At 35.8% G+C, this 19,715-nt stretch overlaps 1 protein-coding gene across 7 annotated transcripts in view; it reads right to left on the bottom strand.

Moving 5' to 3' along the window:
- The window catches only part of LOC100119221 (multiple ankyrin repeats single KH domain), a 490,846-nt gene that overhangs the window by 249,577 nt on the left and 221,554 nt on the right, over positions 1 to 19,715 (bottom strand). For 6 of the 7 annotated variants that reach the window (XM_031930209.2, XM_031930215.2, XM_031930210.2 and 3 more), the window contains 2 exons: positions 17,711 to 18,037; positions 865 to 1,053 (listed from right to left, as the gene is read on the bottom strand). In XM_031930209.2, the coding sequence (XP_031786069.1) occupies positions 865 to 1,053; positions 17,711 to 18,037 (516 nt within the window). The remainder of the gene's footprint in view (positions 1 to 864; positions 1,054 to 17,710; positions 18,038 to 19,715) is intronic. The other variant, XM_031930213.2, reaches the window with a different exon arrangement.

Here is a 19,715-nt window from a genome sequence, read left to right as displayed (position 1 = left end):
TCTTCTCCCCTCCGGTTGCTTACTGAACAGCAGCACAGCGATTTCGGGCCGCTGGAGTCCGAAATTCGTGGCTCCGCTGTATGAAAATCAGGGGGGGGGGGGCACTGGTTGCTGGTGAGTCGCAGTGCGAATGCCCGGGACTTTTTTCAGTGTATTTATAGAATGTTAACGGGTGTTTGATTTTAATAAAGGGCGTTAACATAGTTATCAACAGAAAAAACGCATCTTTTTATTCGAGATTTTATCTTGCAGGTGGTGTGGAAAAATTAGCACAATATTACTAAAGAAAAGTTATGAATTGTCTATGTAATAATTAAATAATAATCGAATTTTATATTTTAAAATATTTTAAATAAACTCAAATATTATCATCTGCTTTTTAAATACGAAAATTCAAAATTAAAATATAGGTGTTTGCAAGCGAAGTGAGCAGGTTATGCACAATTAGGAAACCCCCCTAGTTGTGCATAACTTTTCACCAAATTAGGCATTTTAAACGCATTTTTCTTTTTAATTAAAGCTTTTTCCCTGTACTTTCATCCTGCCGGTTTACATTTTCTGTTTACACCTTCAGAGATTAAGTACATACCGTTGAACAATGGCTAGAATTTGAGTGGGCGATAAAACATTGTCACGAGGTACTTTTTCAGTGTCGAAACGTAGCTTTGCATTGTTTTAAACATGTACAATTAGAAAATAGGTGTCTGGGGAGCATTTTCTAACATTTTTTTTACCGTATTTGGAGTCAAGAAAGTGTATTTTTCCCGTATAATTCTCCATATACGCACAAACACACATACAGTTACATATGTGTAAATGCGCCAGACACTTGCTCTCGCATATCTGTATATAAAAGTGACTTACCAATATCAGCTCCTCTACTTAACAGTAACTCAACTAGTTCTTCATGACCTCCAGCACAAGCAAGGGTTAATGCAGTGTCGTGATTACTGTCAGTTTCCGAATCAACATCCATGCATGAAAAAGGCGCTGGAGGTATTTGATTCGAAGAGAAACTTCCAGTTGAATTTCCAGTAGTATATTGATTGGAAACTAGAATAGTTAAAAGTTAAAACATTAAATAACAGTATTAAAAATTATAATGATGTGAATTTATTCTCTAAGAAATAGTATATTGTGCAATAAGGGGGGAAAATTAGCTTTTTCTAGCGAGAGTGATGTTGAGCACAAGTGGGAATCGAGGGCGCCGTAGGCGTTCATTGCAGTACGCTTGTAGCACTGCTATGTACTGAATATGCATGTACTTCAAAGAACTTGTGCATATAACTCTATAGCCCATGAATAACATACAGCAATACAACTTATTTTGTTTAAAATCATGTAACTTCTACTGCAAGATCCATCCCATTACCAAACTTGGCATGCTCGAAGCTTTTGTCATAAGAAACACATTCACCATCGAAAAGCCAAAATTGTCTCCGCCAAAGCTGAGCACTCGGCCTGTATAGCATATATTTTAATATAACAATATGAAACAAGCTATATAGGTCAGAATAAAGTTTTTTTCATATTCTACAAAAAATATGCAAAAAAAGGTATTTATGACTTTTTACCTAAAATGCTATTTTTAGTTTTAAGCAATTTTACTTGTCAAAAAAAGCAAAACTTGAGAAAATTTGAATTTTTTATAAGGCCATGACTTGGAACTGAGGGTACTCAGAGATATGAAAAATTTGTTGTGTTACATAAGAATGTAACACGGCAAAATTTGACGTGCAACAGCAGCGTTCAGCGCGGTTGGGGTAGAGCGTCTCAAGGCTGTATGAATGAGAGAAAGTGCATTGAAACGGTCCGGTTTATGATAGCCGCGAACCACGTATAAGTTCTGTGCCCGAGTAGTAGTTAGAGAAGATATAAGCACACCCGACGAATGTAGTTAATGGTTAACTACGGGTGATGATCAATGGTCTGCGCAATTAAGAGATGCTTCGGGAGGAACAACTATCTCACGTCCACATCTAGTTAGTACCGGCTCAGTCAAGGCAGAGGTCCGCAATCCTGTCCATGAAAGAGAAAGACAAAGGGGTGGGGGGTGGATAAAATCAGGTTGAAAAGACTTTAATTAGAGAAGAGAATCATTTATATATTTGTGCATAATGTACAGAAGATCACAAACTGATATTCTATATGGAGAGAGGGATAATCCCCCGGATAACCTTTCGAGAGCGCTATGCTCGTTGCATACTAAGTATCCGGACGATTGGTCGGTAGATGAGATCAGCTATCAGCCTGGTTGCTTCATCAGAGAGCGAATAACTCCGCCAGCGCAGCGTAGCTCCTTAAATACCCGGGGCTATCCCTCTCTCCAATGCTTTATACTCGCACGCCATCTACCTGCGCTCATGTAGATTAATACATAGTCTACGCAAGCGCCACATGGTCGGTAACTTGCCGATATCGGCAAGTTATCCGTTGCTGTTCTCTTACCTGCCAGGTGGGCCCGCCATCTCAGCATATGAATAATGGCGTCGTTTATTTTTCCGAGTAAACTTTTTATGGCCAGAATTCGCTCGATAGGCCTTCTTCTTCTCGCAATCATTCTTAATAAAAAAAAAATTGCAAAATACTTCAACGATAATTTCTGTTCATGTGAATCTACTTATATTTGATAACGCGTTACATACCTTATAAGAAAAATATAAAAAGTTACAACATTGTTTTGATAATCTATAAGGTGTCTAAGACCCCTACAAGTTTCCAAAATGCCGATTAAGTGAGAGAGAGAGAGAGAGAGAGAGAGAGAGAGAGAGAGAGAGAGAGAGAGAGAGAGAGAGTTATAAGAAAATAACGCTGTCAGTTGACAGACACGAAATAGACCCTCAGCCGACCATTAAATACCTGATAATTACCATGGACGCCAGACTAACGTTAAATCAACATCTCGAGAGGGTGAGTAATAAGGCAGCAAAAGTCGGTGCTGCACTATCGCGACTAATGCCAAATGTTGCTCGGCCAACAAAGGGTCGAAGGTTACTCCCAGCCGGTGTAACTACATCAATTATGTTATACGGTGCCCCAATATGGGCGGACGCTATGTTTGTAAAGTCTGTAGAAGATTTGTAGAGTTTGTAGAAGAAGTGCATTGCGGGTCGCTTTTGCCTACCGAACAGTATCAGAAGATGCAGTGTGCGTTATTTTGAGTATGCCGCCTATTGACCTTCTAGCAAAAGAACGAAAGAATATATGCGAAGAAAGCCAACGTGGTGACAATACTCAAAAGGAAGTTTGGAAATCCGCAAAGGAACAAACCCTGGCTGAGTGGCAAAGACGATGGGACTCCAGTGGAAAGGGGCGATGGATGCACCGCCTTATATTGTTGGCGTGACTAATAGACGACACGGGGAAGTGAATTTCTACCTTACGCAGTTTTTGAGCGGATATGGGTGCTTTCAAGCCTATCTACACCGCTTTAAGATAGATGACAATCCAAATTGCCCAGTATATTTGCAAGCAAACGAAAATGCGGAGCATGTCTTCTGTGACTGTTCGCGATACGAAATGGAACGAGAAGAACTCAAGTGTTACCTTTAGACTAGGGTGACCCCTGAATCAATGATGACAGCTATGCTAGCGTCGAAGGATAGCCGGTGCGCAGAAAACAACTACGTAAGGACCATTCTCAAGAAGGTTAGAAATGACGAAGAGAATAGAAGGGAATGACAAGGCAAAACAGCTGAGTAAAACTGTTGCTAGACGAAGGCCACTAGGTAGTAGATACGAAACGCTCTTCAGACTGATGCAGAGAAACGTAGGAGCTAGAGTTGAGTATCTCTAAGTGCTTCTCAGACCGATGCTGAGAAACGTAGGTAACCGAGTTAAGCCCAGACTTCCTCACCTGATGCAGAGGAACGTAAATCAGTTGAGTCTATCCAGAGGATGACCAGTCGATGCTCCTCGAAGTAGACGACCGGACGATGCTACAGGAAGCAGACGGCTGGACGATGCAGAATGAAGAAGACGAGTTTGATCCCGAACCCCTAATCACCTTAGTGAATGGGAGATGTATGAAAATGTCAAACTTTTAAAGAAAAGCCAAGTAGGCTAGTTAACGGGCCCTACAGAAGTATTGTTCAACGATAGTACCTATTGGGATCCGGTGTCGGAGGCCCACTTGTGCAGAGCTTGCTCTACCTACGCCATATGAAAAGAACACACACACGCGCGCTTATCATGGTCATGAATACTAATGATGTGATCCTTTAATAGTGATTTTTTCACTTCTACCTCTCTCTCTCTCTCTCTCTCTCTCTCTCTCTCTCTCTCTCTCTCTCTCTCTCTCTCTCTCTCTCTCGGTTAATTTGGCGCATGGCACACCACGAGCAGAAAAGCACGAGCGAGTATAAAGCTTAGCGTAGGGCCAAGGGCAGAGCCCGATTGTCGCGCATAGTGCGCCGGCCGATCTCGATGGTCGTCTCGACGCACAACACACGCAGTGAATAAACGTTCTGAGGGCATATGAAGGCCGAAGGTTCTCTTAGCATAAATTATTAATGTCATTATTATGCATGCTAAAGCCTTGCTTCCATTCATAAATAAGCCGAGCATAGAAGGATTCCACCACTCCCTGCGGTCCGTCAAGACGGAGATGCTGAGCAGCCGAGGCGAGTTCCTGGTCGTCACCCGACGATCCTCTTGTTAACGTAGTAGCCTTGCGCGTCAGTCCCTAAGCTCGGTGGAACATACTTATCCGATTTCGCGCTAGCAAGGCCACAACGTTACAAACTCTGATCAGAGTAATACTTTTGGAAATTAAGTATTTTAAAATTGACATTACTTTTTACGGGAAATATGGATTCGGGTCATTATTATATAATGAATTTTGAAAATCAATATATAGAAAAAATATTAAAAGACGTTTCAAATAAATTATCCATGAACAGAAAAAGAAAAAATGATGATTCGGAAAATGACGTTATTCAAAGTAAAAAATATTAAAAAAAGTAAATCAAAATGAAACTATTATTATACGAGATGGTAATGGATTATTTAGAATATTTTTAATTTTTGCATACAATAATGAAAACTTACATAATAATATAAGATTATTGATTGTTAAACAAGTAATCAATAATTGGAATAATTATCGTAACTTTATAGTCAGAAATGATTATTATGAAAATGTCAAAAGTAAAGACCATTATTTCGATTTTATGTCTCAAATTGGTGTTTTTGGTACTGTAATTGAAATTCATAGTTTTGTAGAAATATTTAAAGCATATATAATTATTATCATTGATAGTAATTCAAATAAGATATTAAGTTTTGGAAATAATTTGAGTAATTTAAAATTAACGTTACGTTTTATAGGAAACATTGACTCAGGTGAATACCATATATTAAACTACGAAAATCCTGATTTTTTTTTAAATGGCATTTGGAACTTGAAAGTTCATCACCTCATCTACGCAAGCCTGCCACGCTGCCCTGTCTTGTGTCAATCCCACCAATGATGCACCACTCCGATCGACACCCACCCGTCCTATTTCTACTAGATCCGCTCTCACGTTGTCCTCCCATCTGCGTCTAGATCTATCTAGAGGTCGCGTTACCATCCGCCTGCCCTTCATGACACGCGCTGCTGTACGACCGTCTCCCATTCTCGCTACGTGCCTTGCCAATCCCAATCTGCGTGATTTAATTATTCTGTTAATATTTGGTGATGCGTAGAGATTGTGTAACTCATCATTGTGTAGTCTCCTCCATTCCTCGGTTTCCTCATCTTTCTTCGGCCCGTATATTTTTCGCAAGAGTTTATTTTCAAATACCCCAAAACGGTTGTCCGCCTGCTTAGTGAGAGCCCACATTTCGCACTCGTACAGAACCACCGGCAGTATTATTGTCCTGTATATTTTTATTTTAACGTTTTTAGACAACAGCCTCGACTTAAGTAAATTACTCACGGCGTAGAAGCAAGCATTACCCGAATGGAGTCTCTTGTTTATTTCGACATTAATCTCGTTTCTATCATTTATGGTCGTATTCAGATACCTGAATTCGCTAAACTTTTCAAAAGTAAAATTCCTAACTCTGAGATCTCCATCCCCTCTGCAGATGCCTAGTTTATCCACAATCATGTACTTAGTTTTTGATTCACTCACTTCTAACCCTGTATACTCTGCCGCTTTTATGAGGATTTCCGCGTTACTTGCTACCGTTTCCCTACAATCCCCAAGTATATCCAAATCATCTGCGTAGCCTAGTATCTGCATTCTTCCATTAAGCATTACGCCCAGCTGGCTAACCTGCATTTTTCTAACGACATACTCTAACGTTAAGTTGAACAGCACCGTAGAGAGCCCATCCCCTTGTTTTAAACCATCGCGTATCGTGAAGGGTTCTGATACATTACCGCCTACTCGGACCTTTCCCGTGCTTCCGTTACGAAAATCCTGATATAAGAAAAAAACTAAAAAATATTTATTCCACTTTAACTAAGGAAAAAAAGGATAAAAAATTTGAAGTATATAAATATATATCCGATAATAATTTTTTTATTGAACCCGTAAATTATGGCCAAATGACTTATGAATGTAAACATTGTTCTGCTAAATTTTGGAAAGAGGAAAGATCAAAAATAAATTGTTGCCATAATGGGAAAATTCGTTTATGTCCTTTTGCGGATCTAATGGTTTTTCCGTAATGTTTCCATTAGGTGATTTAGGATAAAGTACGAATTATTTTAAAAACCATCATTCAAATGAATAAGAAAATCTTATTCTTTTACAATATTAGTCGTACAGACTTGCTCATAGACCGAATGAAAAAAATTTTAGTCCATTATTATATGCAGGGAGATTAACACAACAATTTTTCATACATTCGTACGTAATGATAGAAAACAATCGCTTAAACTACTTGCGAATAATCAAAAAACATTAAGAATAGAATGTTATCAAGGTTTATTAGATGCAGTAGTCAATAGTGATTCAAATATTTTTAACAATTTTGAAAAAAATTAATAAATAAAAAATCGGAAATCTTTATATATTACCATCAACATTTATTGGAGGTCCTCGATATATGTTGCAGCACTATCAAGACACGATGGCAATTATGAGAAAATGTGGTAGACCAGATTTATTCATAACTGTAACATGTAATCCAAAATGGAAGGAATTGTAATTAGTTTTAAACAAATTTCCGAAAAATATAAATCCTAATGATATACGTAATATCACCGTTAGACTATTCCATACAAAGTGACAATCACTTATGAATGACATACTGAAAGAAAAATTTTTTGGTAAAGTATCAGCTTATGTTTATATCGCTGATCTAAACAACTTCCCCGCCGACGGCTAGAGGCGCACGTGCGGAGCTACGTTGCAGTTTCGGCGCGCAACTAGTTGCCAGGCCTCGCAAGGCCTAATGAGTGCCACAAGCGCCGACATTATAACGCGGCTTAGGGGAAGTGAGCTGGCCGCGGCATGGGAGGTCCGGAACCACTTCCGAGCGCCCTCAAGCCACACTACGTTCTCACTCCGTGATCAGGCGCAGAGGCCGACGGACTCTTAGATTTTTCATCAGATTTTATTCAGAAACTTAGATTCATTTTAGTCAGGCTCAATAGCGCTTTGTTCAGATTTTCACACCTAGATCTCTTGCTAAATTTTTGAGTAAAATATTGTTGAATATCTTTGGTTCATCACATCAGAGTCTTCTTTTAGAAAATCAAACGGATTTATCGAAATTAAATTGTTATTTGGCCGAGTATTATTTCTGGACCACAGCCCCTTGTAAAGAGATTGAAAAATGAAGTGAGAAGAAGAAAACTTAAACCAGAGATTTATTCGGTATTCCTTTTGAAAAGAATTTGTAACGGTTTAACTTTCCCCAAGAAACTGGATAGTCAGTCGGTTCCAGGATCAGGATAGGGGAAAGAAGCAAAAAAGAGTCTGTTTTTATATTCTCAACAATAACAAAATATATTTCTTAATTAAAGAATAGCAATTTGGAATCAGTTGTTAAATCCCGACTGAAACAGAAATCAATTATGCGCCTTGTTAAAAATACTTCGCTTTTACAAGTAAAATTGTTTAAACTAACGCGGTTAACAAATTACAAGAATATATACGCGATTTCGTCGGTGGCGGATTTTGAGGTTAGGAATTCATTCGGTACGGTGGAGTCGTGTGCGCACGGCTACGCCGATCCGAATGTGCCGTGTAACAACGATCTCGACCGCCCTGTGTGCGCACAGTAACTGTCGGGATAGTGTCACGGTGTTTTGAGGTTATCCCTCGGATTTGTGGAGTCGTGATCCTGTGTGCACACAGAGATAAAGCGAGTCGTGAGATGTCGGCGTAAGGTTGGCTTAGTTGGTCAGGGATTTACGTAACGTGTGCGTACGATTCTACCCGGAGTGGAGCTCGAGTAGAACTGCCCGTTGCGCCGCGCGATCCGCCTTATAAAGGCGCGCGGCACGGATGTGTATAGGTGCGTTCACGGTGCACCGCGTGCGCCGCCTGGCGCGTCGTCGCTGAGTCGCTCGCCGGCTGCGGCGCTCCGTGCTCGTACGGACTCGCCCTACGGATGTTGCGCGCGCGCGCTCAATCCGCGTCGTGCGGATTCGCCTTTCGTTCGTTGGGCGCGCGCGCTCGCTGCGCATGCCGCATCTATTGCGGTCGCCTTCACACGTATTTACATGTGCGAGACTCGTGTCTCGTCACAAATTCAATCCAACTACAACGTGCGACCGTAACAAACACCAATAAAAAGTAAGATTCAGATTCTCACTTAAGTGTTCAAATTACATTTAAACAAGAAACGAGTAGTCAAGATTGCTTTGGTTTACTGATGATCTGACCAATCTTCAGGAGCACTCTCCTGTAGAGGAAATCATTATTTGAAAAGGGGAAACTCTTCAAGTTTGCACCTAACAGTTTTCATCTAAAATTAATATTAAATAAAGTAAAAGGCGCAACGTCATTTGAAGAATTAAAAACATACCAAAATATAAATTATAGTACATTTAAAGACACTGCTATTACCATGGGTTTAGTTGAACATGATTCTCAAATTGATAATATTTTCGAAGAAGCTGGTACCGTTATGTTACCGATTCAATTACGACAATTCTTCGCATGGTTTTTACTTTCAGAAAATATTCAAGGTGATTACATTTGGAATAATTATAAAAATAGTATCACAGAGGATTTTATCGATAACAAAGAAAATGGTGCTCTTTTACATATGAACCAAATATTTGAGTTAGAGGATAAATCATGTGAATCATTCAAATTACCTATACCAAACAAAAATTTTTTACAAAACATTGACAATAATGAAGAATTTTTCATTGCAAATTCATGTTTCACAAAATAAAAATAATTGTATTAATGGCATGGACTGGAATAGCTTCAATATTACTCCCTAAGGGTATTACTAGTCATAAAACTTTTCGTTTACTACATTTAGATTTAACCAATATTGAAACCACATTTTTACAATTTAAATCTGATAAACAAAAATTACGAGAAGTAGACTTTATTATTTGGGATGAAGCTACTATGATTCCTAAAAAAACTTTAGAAATAGTCGATAAAACTTTACGTGTTATATGTGATGATGAAATTTCTTTTGGGAATAAATTATTAATCATAGGAGGAGACTCAGCAAATTTTTCCTGTTTTAAAAAATCGTAGTAGAAGCATTATTATAGCAGAAACTATAAAATCATCATACCTTTGGTCATATTTTAAAATTAAATATAAATATGCCTTCATTTAATGAAAATTTCTCAAAATTATTGTTAAAGATTGAAGAAGGAAAAATCAAAACATTTAAAATTCCCAAAGAATGGAAAACGAATAATATATGTTCAAAAATGTTTAGAAACAAGATTAATTTTTCATTATATAGCGTAATACTCACCTCTCATAATGAATACACTTTTAAATAATAAAATTTTAAACCAAATGGAAAGGGAGACAAAAACATATTATAGTATAGATACTGCAACGTATAAAGGTGTCGATAAGTCTGATGACAATATTTATATAAATTTTCCAATCGAAATATTAAAAAGCCTTCGCAAAGGATTACCACCTCATGAACTTAATTCAAAAATTGGTTCAATTGTTATGTTAATAAGAAACTTGAGTATAGCAGATGATTTATGTAATAGAACACAATTAAAAGTTAGCAAATTATTAAAGTATAATATTGAAGCAGAAATTATAACTGGAGACAAAATTGGGAATAAAGTTATACCTAAAATTACTTTAAATACCGCAAATTCGTCTTCATTGCCATTTGTTTTATATAGAAAACAATTTTCTCTAGTCTTAACATTTGCTATGATTATTAATAAATCTCAAAGTCAAAGTTTCGATAACGTAGGATTATACTTAAAAAAAAAACATTATTTTCTCATGGCCAATTGTATGTAGCTTTATCTAGATGCAAACATCCTAATCAATTATTTATTCAAATTTAAAATGAAAATGATTCAGAAAACGAAAACATAGTTTGGAATGAAATTTTGTATTAAAAAAAAATGTTTAATTCATAGAAAATTAGCAACGAGACTTTTTAAATATATGATTTAACAGAAATTGATAAAATAATGATGCTTTAAGTGGTCAAGCCTGGGTTAAAATCAATAAATTATTATGCTGAGATTTTTTTTTCAATGTATCTATACAAATTTTTTATTACAAAAATTATAGATATTATAAGTCATTTTTACCAATGAATATAACATATATATCACATTTTACTATCTATACAAATTCACTGATAAAACACTGATTTTATGTCTTTTTATCCACTTGCCGCAGGATTTCTCAGCATCCGGATGATCAACTGACACCATATTTTGGGAAAATCTTCAAAATATGTATCTCCTTGGATTAATCGGAAGACATTTCTGAAAAACAATAATTTTCAATCATTAGCCATTATTATATGTTGAGAATATTCATAATTATAGTGAACGTTACGTGTGTAAAGATGCGTAACCTTCACTTTGGACTTATCTTAATGAATTCTGCTCCGACTGGTCCAGGGAGGATGATTTTCTGGAGCTGCTATTAAATTTTTAGCCCAATTGACTGACCGGATCCTGAGAAAACCTGCGGCAAGTGACCTAAAAACATGAAAAACAGAAATCAGAGAAAAATGCATTTAAAGTTTGACTAAATATTTGATAAAAAAAAAGGTACTTACAACTTGTGTATAGATCTGGACCTTAAATGATTGAAAGATACTTGCACCCTGGTGCAAGCAGTACAGCAACACTACAGGAGTCAGGTTGAAGGTTAGAAAACTTGTCCAGATGAGATTGACGAAAAGTAGGACAATACCTTTGCCATCTGAAAGCTTTTGGCCAGCCAAATTTTTCTTCAGATTTCTGAGCCTTGTGCCCATTCTCTTCTGCACGTGTCCTACACACTCTTTTTTCTGAATTACAACATCTTCTCCATAAGGCTTAGCGTCGCACAGAGCTTTGTAAACTTTAGAATCTCCATCACCTATATAATTCTTGTACTTGACTCCATGGGTTGATTCCGACCTTTGAAACATTTCCACGATGCCATCCACTTCTATCTTTCCAGAACTTCCTTGATGATTGGCGGAGCACTTGTCTTGATGGGCCTCGAACCACTCCTTGAGTATCCTCTTCTGGGTGCATTTCGCAAGCTCTGCAAAATGATTGTTTTTAGACCCCTTGTAGAGACCCCTTGAAGAGAACAGTGTCCACGCTTTCTCCAAGAACCATCGCCTGATACAGTCTCACGGTCATCTTCTTGAGTCTCACTGCTACAATCTTCCTGCATAGCTGCTTTCGTTGATTCCTTAGCTGCATTTTCACTTGCTACTTTCAATTCTTGATTAATATTATCAAAATTACTGTGAGCAACTGGAGGCAAAAAGTCCATTGTTCCACAAAAAGTAGTCAAGCCAGCGTTTCCATGGCCAAGAGATCTCATAGATAATACTGATCGTCTATTAACTTCATACGCGTTACCTTTCACGCCAACTATTTTACTGGAGTTAATGAAAGCAACTTTGTTGCACATGGCACAAGTGATCGTTAGCTTGAAACCAAGACCTCTTACATCTACTTCACCAAATTTGACACCTCCACGGCAAGCTTTGCAAGCCAGAAATTCCTGCAATCCTGGATAACGTAAAGAGATGTCAAATATTCTGTTTTGTGCAGGGCCAGCCTCTATATCTTTTGATTTTCATTTTTACCTAGGTCTTGATACAGGTATTTCTGGTTGCGAAAACTGAACTGGTGTGCCAACTGTTGAAGCTTGTGCAATGATCGTGTCCTCTGAGTACCAGATGTTGAAGGAAGCATATTGGGCACAGTTGCTGAACTCGTTGCTGCTCTTGTTGGCATCGATGGTTCATTACGTCTCCTCGTTGATGATTGTGCTGGTGGGTTGGACGTTGACTCCGTAGCTTCATCCAAGTTTTTTCTATAAAAAACTCTTGGTCTCTTCTTTTTTCTCCCAAATCTTCTCTTTTTATGTTCACATGAACCTGGCAATCTATTTCTTGAGCCTGGCATGTTGACAATACACTAAATTTTTCATTTACATTATCACAGACTATAATAATCACTTATTCTTATAACACACTAAAACTTTTCAACTGTAAAATCGAGTAGTTTTAGAGTAATTATTTTTCGAAATCGCAAACAAACGTTGCAGTCAGCAAATTCGAAAAATATAAACGATTTTTTAAAAAAAAAATAGATTCTGGTAATACGGTAAAACAGGGATCTAGACGAATCACCGCTCGCTCGTGCTCTCGCATAGCGCAGTCGGTAAGCGCGTAATTCAAAATTCGCTATTTCTACTACGATGATTACTAGTTTCAGTAATTTGTTAATAACTTATTATCAAAGTGGTCTTTTGCAAAACGGGTTTTTTTATCGTATTGTACGTGAAATTTACTAAAAAAACCGTGTATAAAAAGTGCCAGAATATTTATTTTTTGTAAAAGTACTGTCAAATCAAAATGTGTAAAATACAACGATTTTTCAAAAATTAGCTATTCGCTTTTTTCAGTATTGTCTCTATAACTTTACGACAAATTTTTTTCTAGTAAAACGGGTTGCGGCAGCACATTCTAGGGACTATTTCCTATCCATATAGCGAATAAAAAAAAATCGATTTTTTCAAGATTTTAACCCAGGCTTGACCCCTTATTATGTTTAATGTTACTACACTTTTTTATAAAAAATAATTTCAGCATGGAATAGAATCCGGTTCAAAATTTTGTGATCCAAATGGACAATATGGATTATTTACGTTTAGTAAATAATCAAATTACAGAACCTGAACGCGATGAGGTAAATTATGAAAATTATTTGATTAATTTGCTACAAGAACACGACGAAAATGAATTGAATATATTCAATGGAAAGATTGAAATTTATGAAATTATTAATAATGGGATTGTTCAATATTTTTCTAGTTTAGATGAAATTCCTCCTGATATAACTTTAAATGTTCAACGTATTTTGAAACTACGTAAAAAAAATCTTTTATCTAAATCTTTGATTAATGATCCTGATGCTTATGTAGCATATATTTTGAATATTGCTAATATTGTATATCATATCAATTTAACAACACAATAAAATTTAACAGTTACGTTTTATCCAATCAAAATAATGAAAATTAACAATACTGCAGAATATTAACAATCGCTGCATTGGCTATATTATTAAATTCGAATCTATAACTATATTAATTTTTAAAAAAAGTGAATTAGGCCTATTGGGTATACCACTTTATTTTTTGTTGAAATTTTAATAAATAATGAACACATATACTGTTATAAAGTTTGACAATGTTAAGTATAAACACTTGAAAGTGATAACAACAAAAAAGCAAAAGACAATGCTAAGTATAAGCACATTAAAGTGTCAATAATAAAAAAGCAAAAGTCAATGCTAAGTGTCAGCACATTAAAGTGTTAACAATACAAAAGCAAAAAAAAATTATAAGAATTATTATTTACTTCAAACCAAATAAAACTTTAACAAAAAATATTAAAAAAAACGCGCCTATCTATTTACCTCATGGGTGGTGTGGAAAAAATAGAAAAGTAAAATTTAAAGTTAAATTAATAATAAAAATTATTGTGGTATTAATAATTAATCAATCATAAAATGAGCTGCAGGAGTGCGGGAGGGGGGGGGGACTTTCACATTATTCAAATCATATGGAAAATGAAGGAACTTTTCCTTATTTTGCGGGGGGTGGGGGGGTGCGGGGGGGGGGGGGTATAAACAAAATAACTATATAATATAGGTAGATATATATATATATATATATATATATATATATATATATATATATATATATATATATATATATATATATATATATATATATACACACACACACGTGTGTGTGTGTGTTTTTTTTTAAATCCCGGCCAAAATTTGTATACTAGTCCAGTGTACCCTCAAAAGAACACGATAAATTTTTCAAATCTCTGAGTACCCTTAGTTTCACGTTATGGTCTTATGAAAAATTGGATTTTTCCCAATTTTTGCTTTTTCTGACAACTAAAATGGCTTATAACTCAATATAATTATTTTTGGTAAAATGTCGTAAATACTTTTTTGCATAATTCTTGTAAAATATGTAAAAATAGTTTATTTTGACCTATATAACTTGTTTCATATTCCTATATTAGAATATAAGTTGTACGGACCGAGTGCTCAGCTTTGGCGTAGGCAATTTCGGAAACTACAAGGGAATCTGTGCTGAGAAGCTAAGGAACTTCCTTAGCGCATGTGACTGGTCATCTCTCACCACGTCATCACTTGACGAATGCATTACCATTCTTAACGCTAACTTAACAAACGCCATAAATCATCTCGACCCATTAAAGACTGTGATAGAGGACGTAAACGTCACCCGTGGTTCACCACGGCTCTTCGTGACCTTTTGACTGAACGGAGCAGACTTAACAGGCGTTTTCGCAGAAGTCGATTACCTTGGGAACCATACTTTTATAGAATTGCAAGGGACGACACTCACAGGCAGACTTTATGTATCAAACTTTAACACCCATGCCAGGGGGATCGATGGCATCCCACAGGTTGTAATCTCCAAAGCACTGCCAATACTCGCTCCTCTACAATGTCAAATTTTCAACCTGTCTCTGAGCAATGCACACTTTTCCTCTGCCTGGAAATTGTCGCTTCTTCAAGCACTTAACAAAGTCAGCACTCCGACAGCTTTGACTGACTACCGGCTGATCTCTTTAACCTATTTACTATCCAAGGTGCTGGAGTGGCTAGTGCACAAGCAAATCTCTGAGTATCTTGAAACAAGACTTTTCTTGACAACTTCTAAACAGGCTTCCGCACTGGCCACAGCACACAGTCCGGCTTAACTAAGACTGATGATGTCAGGGTTGGTATGGATAAAAAGAAGGTCTATCTTTTACTTCTATTTGATTTTAGCAAGGCGGTTGATACTGTGTGTCACGTCAGACTACTCAGAAAGCTATCCTTTTTCGCCTTTTCTAAGCAGGTTATCCGCTAGCTTGCGTCTTACCTCACGGGAAAAGTACAGTCGTCTTTGGTGACGACAACGAACTCTCCACCGTTCTGCCAATAAACACCGGTATCCCACTTTTTTTGGTTTCTGTCTAGATTCAGATGTATCTATGCGATTCCTAACCTCCACCTTGATAAACTTAATTCTTGTTCTGTCAGGATGAGTAACAACACCAAAAAGATAATGGGCTGGGCTGCATAAAATTGTCTCAAACTTAATGTCCTTAAGACTAAGGCAATCGTCCTGAGCTCTCCCTACATCAACATAGGAGGAGCCCGGGTCGACTATGAATCATCTGTGCACAATCTGGGGAACACAATACGTAGAACAGCGGCAGAAGATCTATTTACAGAGCTTAAACGCATAAGATAAGGAAAAACCTTTCACTTTCAAAAAGCGGTTAAAGCAGCAATAGTGAAAGGCGCCGCAATAAAAGCGCTACATCAAGAAGAGACCATTGAATTAAGAGATCTAAACATACTTACCTCAAAAGAGAAGGGACTAGAAGCACTACAGAAGGAAATTGGCAAAGAGAACATCAAAGAAGACTCTACGATAAAATCTCTGCGAAAGCGTACGGTGACACGCAGATTGCAGTGACACGGGTACCAGCTTAAATAGTGGCTAAGATCACTAAGCTACAGAAGATCAAAATAGAATGGGTCAACTGTAGGATCTGGGTGGCTAATCACAAAATAGAAATGCTTAGGTGTTATAAATGCCTCGGCTTTGGCCATATCGACAGAAACTGCATAGTAACTGAAGGTAGAGATAAGCTTTGCTTCAAATGTGAAAAAGATGGGCACAAAGCGAAGAAATGGAAAAATCAACCTAAATCTGTACTCTGCAAAGGAGGCACAGGTGTGAGGTATTACACAAATAGTGACCACCAAGAGATAATAATGAAGATAGGAAAACCAAAATGGAAATCCAACGGGAGTACAAGGACGAAAAGAATCGGTTGGAAAACGAAGGATTATGACAAGAAGATATTTTTGCTGGCTATAGAAAAAATAGAGCTGCACGGATCTGCGAATGATAAGGTTGAGCAGGTGATAAGAAATATCTCCTAAATCTGCGACGCAACGATGCCGAGGAAGGCTCCAATTGATAGAAGACCGCTAGTATACTAGTTGAATAAAGAAATTGACGCTGCTCGCATCAAGTGTCATCGAACCAGAAAATTACAGGACGAGGTTAAACTGGATTCCTAGGAGCGACTATACTAAGTAGTTATGAAGACGATAAAGGGAGGTTATATTCCCTTTCCTAAAAGCCCCGAATTACTAAACCGTATTGTGACTTCGCTGTTTTCCCTTCAACTAGAAATGACAGCTATCCCTGAAGCGAACGCAAATGACGAAATCGTTTTAACAATCACCACAGAGGAACTACTAGCTGCATGCAAAAGAGTTAAGAACAATACAATATTGCATTGAATCAAGCTATCCAGGCAAGCCCCGATGTCTTTGTGGACCTCTACAATTTATGTCTCGAAGAAGGAACGTTTTCTAGGAAATATAAGAAGCAACGACTGGTACTACTGAAAAAAGAGATGAGCCAACTGGAAAAGTTGCCTCATACATATATACGGACATTTGGCAAAAAAACTATTTTGACTTAAAATACTTCAAAACGCACTTACAACATATTTTTAACAAACTTAAAAAATCACTATTACAAAGCTTCCTTAAGAAGAAAGCAAAAGAATGCACCTTAAAATATTAGCGCATATTCCAAAATAAACAATTCTGAAAGCTCATGGATTAAATTCAAAAAGAATCAAAAAATGCAAGAATGTTGTTTTACTGATTTCTATAAAATGTAATAAAACACTGATATGATGAGTAAAGCGAGCGCAAAGCACGAGCACTGTAAGGTCGGGCTGCACATAATGCACTTATGGGATACAGAATTGTCGATAAATTCACTGAAAAATCCAATCGGAAATAACAGGAAATTTTACGTTATTGTATCTTTTTCTGTATATTTTTGATTGATCATTATATTATTCAATTTTCAAATTTACCACCAGAGGGTATGAACATCTTTTTACCAAAGTAAAGATGTTAGTATAAAAACCAAAGTTTTCGAAGATAATAATGTTATAAATAACAAATATATGAATTTGATTATAATAATATAATTACTTGTTGTAGGGTCCATTTGAAAATTTTGCGACGCCAAATTTGTTGCCAACTGTTGTGTTGATGGTGTAGAGGATAAATTAGTTTGTTGTTGTGTAAACAAATATCTGGTTTTTTTCCCCTTAACATTATTTGTTGACAATGAACAAATCGATTTTTTTTCTGATGGTGTAACAGCTGCACTGACAGTTAGAGGTGACTGAGTTTGTGTAGCTACTTGCACTTGATTCGTATTAGATACAAGTGACTGTGTAAAAACATTTTCTGGATTTTCTGACATCTCGATTGCATCACTTGAACAAGTGGCAGATCCGCCCTGAGCTGTAAAACCTTGAAAATACATAAGGATTAGAAAAATGTTTATTTTTTTTCTATCATATATTTAAATTATCGCAATATTGTATAAACTATATTCAAAACTAAATATCGAAAATGTAAGATAACACTTCTGTATAGCATATTCTTTCCAAACAAGAAACCGGTTAAGGATCAAGAGTATTTTCAAGATGATTTTCAAGAAAATAAAGAAAATGGTTTATGTCACATCCAAAGTGTATTAGAAGCAGAAGAAAGATGTAAAGATTATAGTTACCAGAACCTGATAATCTTATTGTTAATGATGATATGTCTATAGAAAATATAATGCACAGTGCAACGATTTTTAAACAGATGGTAAATTAATTAAATGAATATCAAAACTATGTTTCCTTAAAGCTTGTTAACAGTAAAACTAACATTTATTTTATTGATGGTCCTGGAGATTCAGGAAAAACTGTCTTATACAAAACTTTGATACACTATTATATTTTATTAAACAAACTTGTCTCATCAATGGCTAGGACTGGTATCGCTTCTATACTATTACTCAAAGGAATGACAAGTCATAGAACAAGTCATAGAAGTCAAAAAGATTACCTTTGGACTTAGATAATGTAGATGCTCCTTTTTGAAATTAGAATCAAATAAAAAAAATTAAGGCTGGATAATCAGCCAGCCTTAATCATGGATGCTTTATTTGTAATAAAGCATCCATGATTCCTAAAAAAAGCTTTAGAAATGATAAATCGAATCTTACAAGATGTATACTGTGATAAATTACTTTTTGGAGGAAAATTAATAGTAGTCGGAGGTGATTTCAGACAAATTCTTCCAGTAATGAAACATGGTCATTTAAGTTCTATCGTTAAGGACGTAATTAAATATTCCAAATTATGTTTTTTTTTTCAAGGATTAAAAATTAAAAAAAAAATATTTGTTCTAACGATAAAAAATTCTCATCATTATAATTAGATTTAGGAGAAAGTAAAATTAATTATTTCTAAATACCTCAACTTTGGGAAACTACCAATGTTTGTGACAAAATTTACAGAAACATTAATCAAAATACTAGCACGCCATACAACGTTCGCTCGGTTTGTATCTATTGTTTCAAAAATAATTATGTATAATCAATTTAATGATTTATTTCTTATATGCTCACAAAAAAGATATGTTATTATTTTTTTTTAATGTAATTATTCTATATTTGATAATGTTGAAGATATATTTTATTTTGCATTTTAAAAAGTGCAAATCTGCTGAAAAAGTTCTATACAAGTTTATAGGAATCAATAACATTTCTTATCGACATTAAGTAACTTTTAATAACATTTTTTCCCTTCAAAATTCATTAGACGGGATAAGATTGATATACGACGATAAAACTCTATATGAAAAATTACAAATGATAAATCGAGTTCACCAAAACCTTTAATAAAAAAATTTAAATCAGATTCTAATCTAACAATAATTCTGTTAAATTTATTAAGTTTGATGATTAAATTCAATGGTAATTTAATTTGTGTTGCCAAAATAATTATATAATATAGGAAGATATATATATATATATATATATATATATATATATATATATATATATCAAGATTCATTTATTTACCAAATCAAGAATAATTAATATACATGTTATTATTTCATTTAAATTACTTCAAATAATTACTAGTTTATTAAT

This window comes from Nasonia vitripennis (genome assembly GCF_009193385.2).
Source record: "Nasonia vitripennis strain AsymCx chromosome 4 unlocalized genomic scaffold, Nvit_psr_1.1 chr4_random0010, whole genome shotgun sequence".
NCBI lineage: Eukaryota > Metazoa > Arthropoda > Insecta > Hymenoptera > Pteromalidae > Nasonia > Nasonia vitripennis.
The sequence above is the reverse complement of the archived record's forward strand: the minus strand, read 5'-3'. Positions and strand labels throughout refer to the sequence as shown.